This window comes from Podarcis vaucheri, assembly GCF_965113315.1.
Source record: "Podarcis vaucheri genome assembly, chromosome: 5".
Taxonomy (NCBI): Eukaryota; Metazoa; Chordata; class Lepidosauria; order Squamata; family Lacertidae; genus Podarcis; species Podarcis vaucheri.
In genome coordinates this window covers 72833359-72853195 of record NC_138763.1, presented here as the reverse complement: position 1 = coordinate 72853195, position 19837 = coordinate 72833359, and the positions used below count along the sequence as shown (strand labels likewise).

At 44.0% G+C, this 19837-nt stretch overlaps 1 protein-coding gene across 1 annotated transcript in view; it reads right to left on the bottom strand.

Annotated features, from left to right (window-relative positions):
- The window catches only part of CDH23 (cadherin related 23), a 402434-nt gene that overhangs the window by 313269 nt on the left and 69328 nt on the right, over window positions 1-19837 (bottom strand). The window contains exon 4 of the mRNA XM_082222023.1: window positions 1851-1993. Within this exon, the coding sequence (XP_082078149.1) occupies window positions 1851-1993 (143 nt within the window). The remainder of the gene's footprint in view (window positions 1-1850; window positions 1994-19837) is intronic.

The following is a 19837-nucleotide window of genomic DNA, read 5'->3' as shown; positions in this document are numbered from 1 at the left end:
ATGCCTGCAGCCAGCCTGTGAAAGCCAAATGCCAAGGATAAAGAAGACGTCATCCATTTGTCTCAGGGAAGAGACACTGTCATTCCTTCCATTATTTCTCTCTCTCACACACCTTTCTTTCCCCACCCCTCTGCACAGTGTAACAAAGAAGGGGTGAAAGTGGTGAAAGATACCTAAAGGGAGAATGTTGTGGAACATGAAAATGACAGGCAAGGATAGAGATTAGTCAAGCGGACAGAGTAGACTTCAGGCAAAACTCTATCCTACAGCATACACCTTGCTTTTCTAGCTAGCACATCCCCCCCCCCAATTTATGTTGTATTGGGGATCCCGTTCATTTGTGCAATCTATTCTGCCCCTCTCAAATTATTCAACAATTTTCTATACACTGCATAATTCTCTCTCAGAAAAAGGTATGTGAAGTGTGTTAGACACTTGGAATGCACTATTCCAATGTGGGAAGTTTTTTTTTCCCCTCCTCCTAGCTATTTCAGCTATTTCTTAATATGCATGATTTGTTAATTCCACCTACCTGAACCCTTCATTGAAAAAAGGACTGCCATTTTCCCCTGAAGGTGCTTTTGACTACATGGTGGGTAATTTTAAAATATTAAGAATGAGCAGCAATGGCATTCCTTCCTAGAAGTGGCTTGACTTCCTCTTTCAAATACTGCACAGAAATTATGTAGCTTCTGCTCTGTTGGCAACCATGAGGCATGGCGATTAAATAAGGAGAGAAACAGCAAAGAGGCAATTAAGTAATAATCCTCTAAGGACTGAGCAAATATTTAAAGCCAGGTTGCTCAAATATGCAGGTACCCCAGCTCAAATGACAGCATGCAGAACGGAGGCACCCTGAACATACACCCACCTCAATTCTGTTCTCCCTGACCAATTCTCCCCTCCTTAACTCAGTATAAGACTGCCATATCTGTGCCTCTGATTCTCATGGCTTTGCTGTGCTGGTTGTCTTTGCAACCCGAGGCCATGACCTCCAGAAATGGTTGTACGGAGCAGAAAAACAGCCAACAGCAGCAACATATAAGGCCTGGGATGTCGACACTTCCTAGTATTGCTACTTCAATACCATCATGTCTTTTTCCCCCAGCCAGAACGCACAGGAGCGCAGTTCCAGCATCTCTCAGGTGGATGCCATTGCAGCCCGGCACTCCTGCCCACCTGCCAGGATCCAACAGGGAAGAGCTTCCTGCCTTGAAAATGGATCCACCCGCTTGGCCAATTGCAAGTGGGCAAGGAGGCAGTTTGTGGATATCCGATTTCGAATTTCTCTCCTTTCTCTTAGGTTCTTTCCCTAACTCATTCCTGCATCCTTCTCAGGAAGATTGGTTAGTTATAAATTTGAGGGGGAACCCACCCAAACCCTAGGAATTAACAAATGGTAGGATTATAATACCATATAACACTGGTCCTAAAGCATCTACATGGGCTCCCAGTACGTTTCTGAGCACAATTCAAATTCTTGGTGCTGACTTTTAAAGCCCTAAATGGCCTCAGTCCAGTATACCTGAAGGAGCAGGTCCACCCCCATCATTCAGTCCAGACACTGAGATCCACCTCTGAGGATCTTCTGGCGGTTCCCTCACTGTGACATGTGAGGTTACAGGGAACCAGGCAGATGGCCTCCTCGGCAGTGGCGACCGCGCTATGGAATGCCCTCCCATCAGATATCAAGGAAATAAAAAACTATCTGATGTTTAGAAGACCTCTGAAGACATGTTTGTTTGTGTGTGTATATGTGTATCACATATATTCTCCCTTTACATCACTGAATACAAACATGCTGCAGTCTTGATACACAGTAATATTTAGTGCTAAACAGCACTTGTTACCTCTCTATCTAACGGTTGCCTAAGCCACACAACTCCAGTCATGCTTTCCACAGCAAAGAATCGACTTGCTTCCTCTCCAACAACTCCAAACACAAGAGGGTCATTGTCTAGATCACGGGCAAGCAGCTGTGTCACCGATGAACCTACAAGGACACAAGAGAAACAAAAGCTGGTGAGAAAGGTGTGGTGAGAGAATCTGTAGTCAGAGAGCCTGCTCAAGGTGGGCTGTGCCTGCCTCAGATTCTGTTCATGGGAATTTTGAGCAGGGTACTAGCATTATTGAGCACCCCTCAATTCAATTTTTCACCCTATCCCTAGTAATTAGCCATTTTCCAGTGTGCTGTTTTTGCACAGTCCTCCCCCCCACTGCTTTTCCATCAGTGATCAACTTTATAACCACCCCCACCTGGAGTTTGCATTTTCCTTGAAAAAAATTGTGACCACAAGACTTTTGGTAGTCTTCAGCCATGGTCTCTGAGCTGGGGGAATACTTCATTTTAGAAGGGTGCCATGGGACACCGTTTCTCAGCTTATTTCCACCCAACAACAGCCTTAAAGCACCAATCAAGAGATTCCGGTACTGTTAAGCTCCCCTTCTGAAGCCCTGTGCTACAAAACCACCTGAAGAGGAGGTGAGTCTTGTAAGCAAAGCAATCTCTAGTGGGACAGCTTCACAAGCATCATTTCACAAATTCTGTCCTTATGTGTACACGTGAATGCAATCAACATGTGCTTGCAAATGTAGTATTTAGGCGCACTCATGAAAGCACAAGGATTTGCTATAAGTCTCTTTCAAACAGAAAATCCAGGTTTACTGCCAATGTAATATATGAAGCAGCCTTTAATCCTGAACTATAAAACAGATTTTTTCCCCTCTTCTACTGTACCTTGCTGTCACTCTTTTACCTCCAGTATCTATGAAAATAAGCTCTTGTCATCATAAATTTGCTAGACTTGAAAACGCCGCTGGGCATCTTTTTTCTTGCCCTTGGCTAATCATCTAGTTCGCCCCACCCCAGTAAAGCAATTGCTGGATTTTGAAAACTCGCTATCCAGCTTCTAACATTGTTGTTTCCTACTCTATGAAAGATTTTTCAAGCAATTTGGGCTTTCACCGCGGCAAACTCCTAAAATTTTTGAAAAACTGTTTCCTTTTGTGAAGTTAACCTTGCTCTGCTGAGTCAGCACTTTGTGAAGAAACTGCACTTTTTTGACAGAAAGGAATTGCTACACATGGGAAAGCTAAATTAGCTCAGAACTGAGGCAGACCCTCCAGCTGAGTCAATCTCAGGAAAGTTGAAAGGCATACATGCATCTTCTTGAGTAAAAAATATATATGGGCATGCAAGACTTTCGGCAACAGAACACAGAGATAGCATCGGCCTCAGACCAATACAAACCCCTCCTCCAATTCAGTAGCATTTGCACACTCCACTCACTGGGACCTGTATTTTCATAAAAAATGAAGTTTGGGGTGGAAATTATGTTCAGGCGTCTTTTGGGAGGGGCTGTATCACAACCAAGAATGCATATATGCATATGGTTTTCAGGACCACACTTAAAAACAAATATTGGAAAGCAGCATGAGGTTGCAAGAATAGGATGCTACAAAAATGGGGGAAAGGTCTGGGATTCCACACTCATGGCATATTAGCTACACATTAAAATGACAGTTTTAGTGCTACATGAGTGAGTCTGAAATTTGGGGACTCCCCTCTCTCTTCTCCTTCCCTTAGTGTCACCATGAGGCAATGGGAAGCATTTGCTTCTGTTTTCAACTAACCTCAAATGAACACTATGCCGAAGCAGGGACAAAAGTGTGAATGGTTTTAACTACGGTTTTCCAAAGAAGCCAACTTCAAACTGCAGTTTTCGATCCTGGTTTGTTCAGACAAACCATAGTGAAAACTAACTGCAGTTCATCCCAGTTCTAGCGTAATATAAAAAGGCAGGAAACTGATGTTTCCAGTCCCCTCCTTGTGACCACAGAGGTGAAGGTACGCATGGTGGGGGAAGGGCAAGTTTGTGCACACTATGGCTTGGCACTGCTTCCAAACACAGTCAATGTGGACTGTCATCCAAATTTATTCCATTCCATCTTAACAACAGAAGCTTTTAAATGTGTGTTCTTAAGTCTGCTGCACACTTCATGCCTAGACTGCACATATTAGGTTTTTCTCACCCATGCTTGGATTTTTGGTGGGCCTAGAGCACTCACATTGGGCAAGGTGGGTGGCTGCAGTTCCACTCTTTTACCAAGTATAGCTGTACCAAGTATCAGAAGCAGCCCACTGTTTTCAGCATTAAATCACCAGACTCAATTATACTGTGCTTAATTATAACTTGAATCCAGGAGGAAGAATTATGCAGTGCAGCTCAAGTCACAGAAAGGTATTGTATTATTGACACTTTGTTCAGACATTGGATTCCTCCCTCCCCGGGAATTAGAGAACTACCAAGCAGAGAAATGCTGTGGCTATTTGAATTTTCTGGCTTTGATACGGTAGGACCAGGGAAGAGCTGTGTTGTATCAATGCAAGATCTTAGGGGCTCACTTCTCCTTCCAATGAGGGGATGGAGAAATGATTGTGCAAAACCAAGATAGTCTGCTCCCAACCTTTGCCGAAGGGCGATCCCTGGCAAAACCATCAACTTGCAGGGAGGACCATAGGTTAGCTACCCTTTCCCTAACAGCAGCAATAAGGCGCTATAGGAAACATGGGTGTTGCTATCTAATACATATCTCAAGTTCTGGAAGAGTCCTCTACTGTGGAATCTGTGCACAATGGAGATGGGGTTAAGTGTAGACAGTCTTTTGGAACAATTATAGTAAAAACAGAGCATCCTAAGGCTCAGAAACAGAACACCTGTGGATAATAAAAGGATGCCAAGTCTACACCACCATCAGCTGTCACCAAACCTGTAATTCTATCACTTTTTATCCATTCATCAACAATTACCCACTGCCAGAAATCATCATTTTTTTTAGCATTAAAAAGAAACCAGCACAGCACTCAAACATAATTGCAAGTGACTTCTCCTGAAATAATTCATTTGAAAGTGTACTTTTTGTAACTTTAAGATGAGAATGTTGTCTATTTCTTATTTGCGTCAGAAACCACAGGCTTTCGTTTTTTGTTCCTTCTCTTCCCCCAAAGGCAGAAACATATTCTTCACGGCAATAAAAAGGTGTTTGCATCTGATTTCCAATATCCCAGTTGCCGAGATCTTAAAATTCAGGACCAGACACAAGATACAATTATGCCATGAGCTTTTGATGAGTCAACTCATTAAAATTTGTCCAATTTCAGTATCTTCTAAACAGTTATAGGAATAAGGCCAACAAAACATTCAGTGTGGATGGATATAATCAGATTTGGAATGAAGCGTCACCAAAAGGCTGTATTTGCCTACAATTTGTCTAATAAATATGCTCCTGTGTGATTTAATTACTGAGAATTAATGTTCCATTTCCCCCAATGTTCTCAGTTTCACTAAAAAGAGTGCATTTATGAGATCACACAACTATGGAAGAACTACGAGGGAACTTTGCCACAATGAGACCACTGTGATAGGACATTGGTTTTGTGAATCGAGGTAGCTCCTTCCATCCACTAGAGTCCTGGGGCTATGAAGGCAGAGGTGTATCAAACACAGTTCACATCCTGATCGCATGGAAACCTCGAGCAGTATGACAAAGAACCTAGTGCAGTACCTAACTATATAGGCTGTAAGCCTCGGGCAAGACTTTTGCTGTAAGTACACATGGGGTCTGTCTTCCATCATCACTTTGTGTGATTCTTCTGCTCAGAAACAGAAGAGAGCAAAAATAAAAAAGGGCCAGATACCAAGCAAGACAACAAAGCATCTGTGGAAAGGAGCAGCAGTACCACAATAGGCCCATAGCTAGGAGCTCAGGATAGGTGGATAAACAATAGAGGCCCCTGAAGACAGGGTTTATGGGGTGCGGGGAGGGTTAATTAAAGAAACCACCCAGGGAGAGTTGTTGTTTGTTTACAATGCTGGGAAAGGCCAAGAATGAAGCCAGCACTGGATAGTGTAGAGCAGGATTGAGTAGAACATAAACCATGACCGAATGGTAGACCTCTATAGTGGATAAGTTTTGAATTATGGTGCTGGAGGAGACTCTTGAGAGTCCCATGGACTGCAAGAAGATAAAACCTATCAATTCTGAAGGAAATCAGCCCTGAGTGCTCACTGGAAGGACAGATCCTGAAGCTGAGGCTCCAAAACTTTGGCCACCTCATGAGAAGAGAAGACTCCCTGGAAAAGACCCTGATGTTGGGAAAGATGGAGGGCACAAGGAGAAGGGGATGACAGAGGACGAGATGGTTAGATAGTGTTCTCGAAGCTACCAGCATGAGTTTGACCAAGCTGCGGGAGTCAGTGGAAGACAGAAGTGCCTGGCGTGCTCTGGTCCATGGGGTCACGAAGAGTCGGACACAACTAAGCAACTAAACAACATCATAGTGGATAAGCAAGGATTCTGACTCCCAATTGTAAAACAGCAGCAGCAACAAAAAAGCTTTGTTTTCCATTCTAAATTAGGCTGCCCAGATGAAGAAAGCATGGAATGGCAGAACAAGTTAAAGGGAGAAATGTTTGCTGTTCACACCTTCACTTGTACCACAGTATTCCAAAAGTGAGTTGCAATATAGATTTCCAGGAAAGCATTATGCTTTTGACAGTTCTATTTTCAAATTTATTTTCAATATGCTGCGTGTACTAGGAGCTGTAGCCACGAGCATACATGCCTAGGGGAGCTGCAGCCAATCCTAAACTAGATATACTTGTATTGTATAATACATGTTACCAAAATATATTGCACTGATGTATTTTTTACATGAAAACACGGCAAAATTACACATTAAAAGCGTATTTTGTGAGACAGCTACCCAAAACAAACCCCTGCAATGGAAATGTGGCTATTGCGATTGCGTAGGACTGAAGAATCACAAAGTTTTGCATATGCTTTTCAAACAAATGAAGCTTTCAATAAAGAGATTTACAAAAGAAGAGAAGCAGCAAAAGGCAAACAAAAGACAGCAGGTACTTTGATTTCATTGCTGTCAAAGAGAAAACCTCTCTCTCTCTCTCTCTCTCTCTCTTCCCTGCAGGCACTCAAAAAGGTGGAGGCGGAATCATGAAGTGCAAAGATGAAATGGCTAAAAATGCATAGCGTGGTTTGCTTATCAAAGCTAGGGAAACCCTGTGGAATTCCAGCCCAAGGTCAAACCATGTGACACACATAAAGCCCCTCCATTGCCAGAGGCCATTTCTCAGCCCAGGGAAAGGCATGAGTGGAGCTGGGTGTGAAAAATGGAAGCTACCCCCACCACCATACCTATATCCGCGGGATAGAAAGATCAGGGAAGGTTACAACTCATTGGAGACAAATGCTCCAAACATTGCTTGCATCTAAGCAATGTTGAATTTGATGATTTTCCTATGTGCAGAAATCTTATATACAAAGAGTTGTTGTGATGTTTTTTGTTCTTGGTATTCTTGGCTTCAGAAAGGCGCTGAACTACATTTTCAAGACTGAAAAAAAAAGCCATTAACACCCACCCCCCCAATTTAGCTGAGTAAATAAAATAGAGTAAAACAATCTACAACTGAAAAGCTTTCTCAAACAGGAAGGTTTTCACAAATTTATGGAAGGCCATTAAAGAAGGGACAAGACATAGGCACGTTTGGAACACAACTGACTTTCTCAGTGGATTGAGGAAAGATCGTGAAATATGGAGAAGGAAGCCTTGCAACAATGTTGGGGAAAATGTTTTCTGCATGGTTCACAGCCACGTACAAAGCAACGCCATAAAGATGAGCAAGAGCAAAATGGCAATGACGGCAGAAGATCAGGGCAGCAAATGGAGATCGCCCCAACTTTCAACACTTTAAAAAGATGGTGATGTAACTCTAGTAACTGTACATTACTAGAGGGCATCCTGACCTAAAAAGGAGAAAACTTCACTGGGATGCAGCAATGAAGTTCCCTTAGGAATGCTGGAAGCTGCCTGGCTTTGACATTCAACCAGCTTTAGCATTCAAGTTGCCACATTAAATAATAATACATACATTTTTTAAAAAAGAATCTTATCGGATAATTTCTATTTAAAGAAGGAAAAGAATGAGAATTGAGGGCAGTGACTTAGGGCATATCCACACTACAGGTTAAAATTGTTTTAATAGCTATTCCCTCTTCCCAAGGAATCCTGCAAACAAAATTCTCGGCGCTTGACTACATTAAAGTTCCCATGATTCTTTAAGGCAAACCATGGCAGTCAAAAGTGAGTGTAAAAGCAAGACCTATTTGCAATGCAGATTAAGGCCTCAGAATAATTACTTATTACTGTTCCTAAGTGTGCCAAAGCCTTCACATGACTCTGTGATTTCCTTGTGGTTGCATCTCTATTTTCTCATCTGAAACATAATGCTATTAATATTGTCCTCCCTCCATGAGGTATTGTGAAGTTCAATTCATTAATATTTGTCGAGCACATGAGATTGCTGAATGTAAGTTGCTGATTTAGTGATTATTTGGTGATTCATTAAAAGGAGATGAATAACCTCTTGCACGAGCCACACAAAGACTGAATGCTGTATTAAAGCCTTTTGCTTTGCTAAATTAGGGACAGGAAGTGTAAGCTATTTCCTTAACTAGGGTTGCATGAATAAATAGAAAAACAACTAAACATTAATAATGAAATTAAGGGGTCCTCATTCTTCCCTTCATCAAAACCTTGTTACAAAACAAATTCAGAATCATTACCATGCCAGACCTGTATTCTGGAGCTGGCTGCCTCCAGTAATGTGTGAAAAGGGGTGTGTGGCTGAAACAAGGCACAGTCTGATATCAACAATGCCAGGCTGAGGAAACAAGCAGCCTCAGGTGTGTCTTCCTTGTCAGGGTCTCTGAAGTCAGTAGCTTCAACTGCAGCCTGCCCTTACAACAAGCAGAATGTACTGTGCTGTTCTATACAGTAACGAGGAAAAGGCAGAAAGCCAGGCTTCTACAAGGTGTGACCGGAAAGTTTGGTGAATGGTCACAGAAATCGGACAGCGAGAAATATTTGAACATACAATCGGCATCAGAAACCCACGAAATGCTCACAAACGTGTACGGCGACGAAGCTGTAACTTGAAAGACAGTGTATGAGTGGTTTACGCGTTTCCGTGAAGGGCGGCAAACCTTCGAAGATGACCCTCAGTCTGGCAGACTGCTGATGAGAAGAACAGCTGCAAATGTTGACAGAGTTTGTGAGTTATTGATGTGGGGTCAGTGTTTGTCCATCCAAATGATGGCAGAAGAATTGCATATTCCGTGTGAAATCGTTACTGAGTTGTCCCACGCTCCATATTCTCCCAATCTGGCCCCAATGGATTTCTTTCTTTTTCCAAAACTGAAATCTGCACTGAAAGGGCACAGATTTTCCAACATTTCACACACCCAAGCTTCTGAAAGCAGTACAAAAAGAGGACTTCTCCTGAAGTTTCCAACAGTTCAATGAATGTTGTCAACAGTAAATTGTATCAGAGGAGGCCTACTTTGAATGCTTGTATGTCTGAATATTTCTTGCTGCTCAATTTCTGTGACCATTCACTGAACTTTCTGGTCACACCTTGTAGCAATGTTGGGCCCGGACAAACCTGGGGGGTTCATACTGCCTGCCAAGCATGAAGTTTGGTCATGTACACTCCTATTTCCTTCCATACATGAAGGCTTTGAGGACTGATCATATAGGCTTGAGTTGCTCTTGAAATTAGTTAGTCCTCAGCAGTTCTGCTAGTACTGACCTGTTCTGACAGTAATGTTCAAGACAGAGCCCCATGTAGAAACACAAACCCCTGTCATGATTGGTTAGTGCTTGTTTGATTCATTAAAATGAGAGAGAAAGGCAGATACACAAAGCTCTTAGACCAGGATCCCCTGCTTTTAACTGTGGATGTGCCTTGGTGGATGGGGGAGTCATGAATACTCAGAAGAGAGTGTGACATTTTGCATATATTTCTCATATACCCCAAGTTATTTTTCACATGTTCCAAGTCCTGGTTCCTTTGAGAACCTGTACAAATTATAGCTGAGACCTAATAATACTTAGTGCCATCTAATCAAAATAAGTATAGCTACACGATGAGTAGCATGGCCACATGGATAAAGTGGGAGGGAGAAACAAGCATCCTTTCTCTCCTGTGCTTGACACTATTGGGAACAAATCACAAAATGTCAACAGAGTCAGTAGAAAGACTGTAAAACATGGACAAATGATCTTCTCACACTGTAAAGTTATAGGCTCCATTTGTTTCCTCTCAGGAGTCAGACAGGGCAGTTAAGGGTCCTGATTTCTTTAGATAATCTCAATTTATCTTGTCTCCTTTTGCTCACTCTGTTTCGATCACAGTTTCTCTCTCTCACACACACATGCATTCTTACATTCTCTGGTACTTGAACTTAGTATGACCTTAGTATATTTGTATGTCACTTCCCCTTCCTAGTCCATTATACATACCTCCTGTCTGATGGCCTTGTTTTCATCCCAAAAGCTGAAATTTCTAACATAGCAAATACCAATTATTACACTGAACTGGGCATATCAGCCTATAAAAGTTGACAAGTTTCTCTCAGCATTCCTCCTGGAAACCTAGTCCTTTCAGAGACCTTTAAAGAAGACATTGATGGATAATGTCTCCATAATCCTTTTCTTCTTTCACACAAATCAGAGAGCAGATAAGAAATCCTTCATCTTACTTGGGGAGGAGGAGGGGGAAATCAAAGAGCCACTGGGGTACTGTTGTTATTCCATTTAAAACTGAGAAACTGAGACCCAGAAATATTGATAAAACCAATATTTATTTGTAGAAGATAATTATATCCATCATTTCTCTATAAAATAGCATTTGTGGCATCTAATATTTAAAACTCCCAATTAAAACAGTTTAAAAGTGTGGGGGGTGGAGGGAGAGAGAGAGAGAGAGAGAGAGAGAGAGAGAGAGAGAGCAGCAAGGAATCTTTGGTAACTGGTTTTGGTGTGCTTAAATGGGTATAATTTGCTCATGGACACCTTTGCTGTTTTTTTAAAAAATGGTAAAGGTAAAAGATCCCTGATAGTTAAGTCCAGTCATGAACAACTCTGGGGTTGCGGCATTCATCTCACTTTACTGGCCGAGGGAGCCAACGTTTGTCCACAGACAGTTTTTCCGGGTCATGTGGCTAGCATGACTAAGCCACTACTGACGAAACCAGAGCACTGCACGGAAATACCGTTTACCTTCCCGCTGGAGCGGTAGCTATTTATCTACTTGCACTTTGACGTGCTTTTGAACTGCTAGGTTGGCAGGAGCTGGGACTGAGCAACGGGAGCTCACCCCATCGTGGGGATTCGAACCACCAACCTTCCAATCAGCAAGCCCTAGGCTCAGTAGTTTAGACCACAGCACCACCCGTGTCCCTGCTGTTTTACTCTGGACCAAATGAAGCTTTCAGAGACTCTTCAGAGGCAGCCCCATGCTCAACACATTACATTAGTCCAGCCTTGATTTAACTAAGTGATATATCATTGTGGATAGAACTCAAGCCTCACAGAGCTGAATCTAGAAACTCAGACAAACTACAAAGGATTTTGGGTAGAGTATGCCAATCTGATCTTTGGTTTATTCCTATAGATCATGGCATCAGTACAGTTGGCAAAACTTGAGGCCCCCCATTATGAGCTATCTTTGACCCTGTCACTAACCCCCATTAGAAATGTGGCCTGTAAGCTATGCTTAAATATACTGACTTCCTAATACTTGATGTAAAAGATCAGCACTCAGTGCCTGTGTTAATAGAAAAGTTTAGTGACACCTGCTGTAAGAAAGAACTGGGTTCTCAACAGGCAAAGGAATCTTCCTCCGAAGCTAAACTAATGATTCAGGAAGCATACAGATAACCAGTTCGTCATTTCTCACTAAGGTCATGTATTTTCAAATACTTTTCTGTTTAGTGAAATAAGCAGAATAATAAACAGACAATGGTACAAAGTAATACTCACTCATCTAAGAAGTTGTCTCCCCTCTCTGTAGAGAACAGTTGGCCACTGTCATGAACTGGCAAGGCAATGGGGAGGAAGAAGAGGGGTTTAAGCCAGGGCTGGACACACTGGGGCAAGGAAGGAAGTATTCACAGGGTGACAAGGGGATGGAGGTCAATCCACAGGAAGCAGGGCCCATCACCAGAGCCAAAGACGCCTCTGTCCCCATGGACATGGTGGGCTCTGAGATGTAGGGAGCAGTGGGAGTCGTGCTCTAGGAGGCTGAGGGCTTGCTAGCTCTGGGTGGAAGGTTGTGATTCCTCAGCTGAAGTAGGCTTGGAGCAGGTGAGGGTCACCTGCCTCGTCAAGCCCAGATGGCAGGCAAAGTACAAAAGGGAAGCAGAGTTGAGGTGCTGTGTCTGCTCAACTATCTATGTTGATGGACCTCTTTGAGACTGTGCTTCAGGGTTGACTGCTGGACTTCAGACTTGGCTACTTGGATTGACCCTGGGCTGATTTTCCTGACCTTTGGACTTTCTTTGTATGAATTGACCCTTGGACTTTGAACTTTGGGCTTGGCCTACTGATTTGCTGCCAGGGGTTCAGGATAGCAAAAAAACTCTTTTAAACCCCAGATTTTCAATGGTCCAGTATCTCAAGAAACTTATTTGCTCCTCAACAATCTCAAAGGCTAGCCCTATGTTTTGCTGGACCACAGACCAAAGAATGAGCGACAAATTTCTGCAGCCTGTTTGGTACAGAATTTTATGATGAGAGCTTACCTCTCACAGAAAACACAGGCCTCTGACCCCTAACTTTGTGTCCCAATATGCTTCAAAATCAGATACAGTGGTGCCTCGCAAGACGAAAAGAATCCATTCTGTGATTCTCTTCGTCTAGCGGTTTTTTCGTCTTGCGAAGCAAGCCCATTGATGGATTAGCGCTATTAGCGGCTTATCGGATCAGCTGATAAGCGGCTTAGCGGCTTAGAAAAAGGGGGGGGAGGAAAAAAACCCCGCAGGAACTCGCAAGACATTTTCGTCTTGCGAAGCAAGCCCATAGGAGATTCGTTTTGCGAAGCACCTCCAAAACGGAAAACTCTTTTGTCTAGCGAGTTTTCCGTCTTGCGAGGCATTCGTCTTGCGGGGCACCACTGTATACCCATGCTCTGGCATTTTTCTCTTTTTTTAGTGTGAGTTTATGGCACATTGCTGTGCTTACTCTCTAGGCTTTTTGGTAGTTAGGGATTCTTCTACTCTTAAATCTAAAGAGTAAAGGTATGGGAATGCTTAATGATCATATTGCTGCCTGAATATTTGTAACCTTGCTATCTGAAGCAACATCCATATACTCTATCTCTCTTCACTTCTATGTAATAAATCATTTGTTCTTTATTTCTTGGTGTGTGTAACTTCTTTAGTGGGCACAAGGTTAAGGGTAAACACTTATTCATAATGGGCGCATGTACTGACACCAGCAAAAGATTCCTCTCAGGGCTGTGCCCTGAGTACACACGAGTACTGGACTCGCATGCAGGGTTCAGACATGCAGCTCATAACACTTGTTTCATGAATTATGACTCACTTTAGCAAAACATCTTATATCAGAGATGTTTTGGCAGGCTTCAGCAGGTAGTATATTTGCTTTCGTCCACAGCAACAGGCAATTTCAAATGCGGCACATAAAAACTGTGATGGATTAATTTTGCACCCAGTTATGAATTTGAATTTACTTCTCTGTTGTCTCAATACAATGTAAATTGTACCCGCAGACTTCCTACTTACGGCATTCAAAATGCCAGCGTGTCACATCTGGAACAAGTTCACCTACATAAAGACAGGGGACAGCAGGAAACGCAACTTGCCACAATGGCAGCCAGAGAAGAAAGCAGGTGCTTTAATGAAGAGAAAGTTATTTCTCCACTTTCTGCCTAAGAACTCATAGTAATAAAAGTGGGGGGGGGGGGAGTAAGGAAACACAAGTTTATAATTGGTGCAGCTATCATCTCTTACACTTACACATTCTCCAAAAGCAGGAAGGCTCTCCAGCACCCGGTATGGGGTGTCAAGGGGCGGGACGAACCGCCCAACAGCACATGCGCAGCAGTGCTACGTATGGGGCATGCACAGTGGTGCCAATACTGATGGCGCCGCTTGAGCGCTGTATGGACGGCGGCGTGATCCACCGCTTGTGGCGGAATCCTCTGCTTGCGAGTGCAGCAGCAGCAGAGGGATCCTCCAGTTGTGGCTGCAGCAGTGGAATCCTCCACACACGGTGGCGGCGGCATGCAGCAGTGGCAGTACACGCCGCTGTGCCCAGGGAGCCCCCCATGGGGTGCCTTCTTGTCACCCCACTGAGAGATGGCACCTCGGGCTAGCCACCCCCTTCCCCCTTCCACTGCCACTGCCCAAGAGTTGTTTAATACTAATATCTATGCTGCCCAGGGGCGCCGACTTATAAAAAATATTGGGGGGCCCATACCGGGGCCCTGGGGGAGGGAGAACGCGAGAAGCAGCGTGAGCCTCTGAGAGAACGTGAGACCCCGCGCAGCTGCTGCTCCTGCCTCAAGGCAGCGGGTTGGCCGGGTAGGCGTCGGTTCTGTGCTTGAGCAGGACCCCCGTGCCTGCCCGCCTCCCTCCAGGTAGACCGGGTAGGAACCTGGCCCTTTGTATAGAAGCGACAGGCAGGCGGCAGGCAGGCAGGCAGGGAGCGTGGACGTCCCCTGCCTGCCTGCCTCCCTCCCTCCCCCCAGGTAGACCGGGTAAGAACCTGGCCCTTTGTATAGAAGCGCAAGGCGGCCGCAGGCAGGCAGGCAGGCAGGCAGGCAGGCAGGCAGCAGGCTCGGGTGCGTGGACGTCCCATGCCTGCCTGCCTGCCTGCCTTCTTCCAGGTAGACCGGGTAAGAACCTGGACCTTGGTATAGAAGGCAGGCAGGCAGGCAGGCAGGCGGCTGCTGCTGCTGTTCGGTTGGCGGCTCCTTTGCTTTGCTTGCTGCCGCCCAGGCCCCGGGAGCCACAGAGCCAGCGCCGCCTGAGGAGGAATATCCAGCCCATTCAGAGACGCTGCTGCTTCTCTCTCTCTTGTTGTTCCGATCGGATTCCCCCTCCCACCCGGCGGCTCCTCTGGCACGTCCTGGCAGCAGCGGCAGCAGCTCCTCCTGCAAAACACTTTTCCCTCTCCCTCGGTGTGTTTGTATTTGCGTGTGCGTGTGCGCGGCGAGCGAGTGCACCTCCTGCCTCTCTCTCCCTCTCTCTCTCCCCCGCCGTGCAATCTCCTCGGGACTCTCCAGTCCTTTTGATGTCGCCGCGGCCGCAGCGCTGGCCCGCCAGACTTTACACGAAGGTTCGCGCACTAATAATTTTCTTAAATTATTGGGGGGGCTCCGCCCCCCCAATCAAATTTTTGAGGGGGCTCGGGCCCCCTCAGGCCCCATGGAGTCGGCGCCTATGATGCTGCCTTTGGCTTACAGTTGATTCTCTTATTTTTATATAGCGTTTCCGATTTTCTTTCCAATTCCTTTAACCCAACCTTTGAATTCATTGGATTTGATCCATTCCTCCTTTATTATGTCTCTACAAGTAAAGCCCAGAATTAATTTTCCCATGGTTTTCTGTTCAGTTCCATGTTTTAGTGAAATGTGTATGTTCCATAGTTGGAGATCACCACACCAGATAAGACTCATTGGAAAAAATAATTTTCTTGACAAACAAATGGACTGTGCATGTTTTGGAATACAGAGATTACACTTTAGCATTTCTGCATCCAGTCTTGACCCTTCCTTTGATTTCATTCCATTGATTTCATCACTTGACATTAATGGCACCCAACATATATGCTTATTGCTTTTTGGTTACTTCCCATTTTAAACAGTTGACCTTTGCTAACATTTAACTAATATTCAGCAAGCTCATTATTAAAGTGTTGTCTGGGATAGTTTCTTTCAAAGCAATTATTTCTTATTCTTGAATGTTTTTTGCAAGGTTTTCACAGCTGAGGTACAAGCATGTTATGGACAAAATGTGGGGCATTTCACTGGTACAAAAGTGTAAGCTGGTCCTTCTTTACCAAAATCTTCCTCCACCACCAGATTCTGTATTCTGGTACCACATAAACAGCTGTGCACACAAATGAGTGAAGCGAAGTGAAATAGGGACAGGGAAGGCTATACAGAAAAACTGCAAATGAGCAACAATTGCTTAAGTAGACAAGTATCATTTATTAAGGCTGCCATATGTCCAGATTTCTGAAAGATGGTGCTTTGTCCTGGATCTTAGACAAGTCTCTCAAAAAAAGCTCAAAAACTTTCAGGGTGTCCTGGTTTTTACTTTTTGAAATATGGCAACACTATATTTATACCCCATCCCATCTGGGTGGCTTCCAACACACATAAAAACATAATAAAACATCACACATTAAAAACTTCCTGATACAGGACTGCCTTCAGATGCCTTCTAAAAGTTGTATATTTATCTCCTTGGCATCCGATGAGAGGGTGTTCCACAGGGTGGGCACCACTGCTGAAAAGACCCTCTGCCTGGTTCCCTGTAACTTCACTTCTTGAAGTGAGGGAACCACCAGGTGGCCTTCAGAGCTGGACCTCAGTGTCCGGGCAGAACGATGGGGGGTGGAGAAGCTCCTTCAGGTATACTGGGCCAAGGTTAAATGAACCTTGCATTCTGCAAGCGAAGATATAGGGTCCTTGCTACAATGGAAGTGTTTCCCACCACCTAAGTAGGAAGAAGTGATAACAGAACACCCAGGTTCTGTCAGAACTCCTGTTATCCCCTGAAAACAATGTTATCTGGATGTTTTGTGTGACTGCAGTGTTCTAATACACTCACTCTTGCAGACTAACACACTCATGCAGAGATCATCAGTAATGTACCAGTGAGGACATAAGCAGCAGGAAAGCATTGCTGATTACAACTCTAGTAGAAATATTGTGACAGCTCACTGGGGTTTGTAGAGAATATTAACTTTTGCCAAATTTAAGGGAGTGGAGGCAAAAAAAACAGAAAAACAAGGAAAGCAAAAAATGCATCCTAGACTCTGGCTTTAAGACTGAAATGATGATAAACAGGATAAACATTACGAAACTACAGCAAATAGTAAAAATTGAATGAAAGACAACAAGAATGGGGCATGCAACTCCTCAGTTTCTTCTTCCTAACCCATCTACTCTAGTCCAAGAGCAATGACTTTCCATACTGAAAGCCTTTTAAAAATAATTTCCTCTCTACATTACCTAGAAGCCTCCTAATTACCTACAATGATCACAGAGCCATTCATTTTACCCTAAAATTAATGCATCACTTTTCGAATGATATCACACTAATTTATCACAAGATTTATGAAACTTGCACTTTTTCTAATGAGTTTTATGCAAATGCTGTTCCATCCATTGTTTGTGCCATGAAAAGCTGCTATGTCAAACAATCTTGCTGCCTTTTTTTTTTGGATGCCTTTTCTTAGACCTTTTGCTCTTCACAAAAGACGGCAGGTCAAAGTGTGCCCTTAATGTTACAAACTCTAGTTGTTTGGCCAGGACCAATGGGGCATGAAGATTGATGCTTCACTGAATTCTAAAAGGAGGAATTGTTTGATGACATGGTAACATCTCATTTAACATGGAAGTGCAAGTCCTTAGTGGAAGTCAAAGTAAAAACGCTGAATCAAAAACACTTGTCTGGGTTGCAATAGGCAACCACGAGTGACTGTCTGGGCTTATTTATCATCTCAGGGCTTGAAACAGGAAACAGATTGCTTTTTTGTCCAGCAAGGATGTGGAGGTTGGGGTGGGAAAGAATCACATAATTTAAATGCTGTTTAAAAAAACAAAAAAATCATACTGATAGTGAACTCATTCTACAAGTATGAATCCTTGGCTCCATTCATGGACAGGAGGAAGTTATCAGCCACTGGCCTGGGTAAACTCAAGTTTGAAAATGTACAAATGCTCTTTAGAGAAAGGACAAGAGCAAACCCAGGCAAAAATGTGGCCTGGGATGCTGAGTGACTCAGGGTGGAATGGGATGGCGTATCCTAGAGAAAGGCATGGCTTGTTGTAACCCTGAACACCAGGACTCCAAACTGAAACATTTTGTTGGAGAGCCCACTTGTTTATAGACTGAATAGCAAACTCAAGTGGTTTAGAAGCTGGGGAGGGGGGGGAGAGGCAGAATAAAAGAGTGGTTTGTACACATTTAGGTGACATTGTAGGGACACAGAAGTATATATGTTTGTAAATTAAGATACCCACCAAAACAGACCCCAAGTTTGTAAATTAAAAGACTCTAGTGAAGAATGAGCATGCTAGAGTGGTCTTCAGCAGCCACAAAATCTTGAGTGCTAGGAGGAAAACAACCACTAGAAACCAGAGAAGGGGATTTGCCTGATTTAAGTCCCTTTAAGAACAGGCACATCCAGTTCCCAAGAGACTGCGATCTACTCCCAGTATAAAATAACTGGCAGTGATCGTCATTTGAATGGGGGAGACGCCAGAGTTGTTGAGCTTTTGTTGAGTTGTTAAGCCCATTAGACGCAACAGAGGGGCAGAGCGAGGGTGGGGGGGGTGACTATCACCCCGATGTTTTTTTCCATCTGGGGATCTACCTGTCAATCATGATCAACCAGTTGGACATCCCTGTACAAGAAGAAAGGAACCCCTGCTAGGAAGAAAGGGTGTATGGCAACGTTTTGTTGCAGGTCCAGTTGTTATGATAATATGCTATGATAATATGTTAACCAGAGAGAGAAGCTGAAATATATGAATGTCTTCACTCAAGAACCTAAGAGTGCACTTTATCATTCAAAATGGGTTTGGGAGATTACCTCAGATGGGTGCTGGCTCAGATGAAACCCTGCATCACTTCCCATTTCAAGCATCTTAATGAATTTGAGGAAGAGGATTCCGATTACCAACCATTCTCACAAGAAGATAAAGTTAATAATCAATGCTGTGCTTCATCAATTAAGCACTGTCCTTATTTGCCAGTTGAAGGAACTGAACTGCTAACTGGTATCCCACTACTTCTAGGTATCTAAACTAATTGGCAGTTTCACATCTAAATCAATAGCCCATTGTCACAGCTAATGTTTACACAAAGAAGCTTCACAGACGAAAAAGAAAGAACTGCTTTTTCAAATAAATCCCCCCTCCTGAATCCTATATTAAAGAATGAAGAACAAGTGGAAAATACAGTAATTTTGAGGGAAGCTTGGAGAACATTGCCCTTCCCTTTCTCTAGGACTGGAACAATTTCACTCGCAAGATACTATGAGTATAACACTTTATTCCCTCTGTCTGAACAGTAATGTCTAGAAGAAGAAAAAATAACCAATCTTGCCAAAATTGTTTTGATTTTCCTCAAATTCCTACAGATGTTTCACCTTAGGAGGAAACTTCTAATTTGCCTTGTCATGTTCACTGGTATCACTAAAGATGTGCAGAACCCATCTGGAAAATGTTGCTAATTTTACTTTTAAAATCCCCTCACAATTCTTATAGTTATCTCACCTCATATTTTGTGTGATATGAATGGTGGTAACTCTAACATGGCTTACTTGTAAAAACGAGCCTCATTTCTTCAATTAATTTCCCCTGCCCATCTTTTCCAATTTCTAAATACCGTATTTTTCGTCCTATAGGGAGCACCGGCCCATAGGACGCACCTCGGGGTTTTTTTGGGGGGGGAATGAATAAACCCCCCCCCCAGCCGTGGCTGCCGCCCCAAGCCTTGCGCACACCTGCCCGAAGCACGAGGCTCCCCGTGCTTCGGGCTGCAGGCTGCCACCCCAAGCCTTGCGCGCCCGGCGGGACCTCCAGCTGGGCGCGCAAGGCTTCTGGACACCCGCCCGAAGCACGGGGCGCCCTCCGGAGGGCTCCCCATGCTTCGGGCTGCAGGCTGCCACCCCAAGCCTTGCGCGCCCGGCGGGACCTCCAGCTGGGCGCGCAAG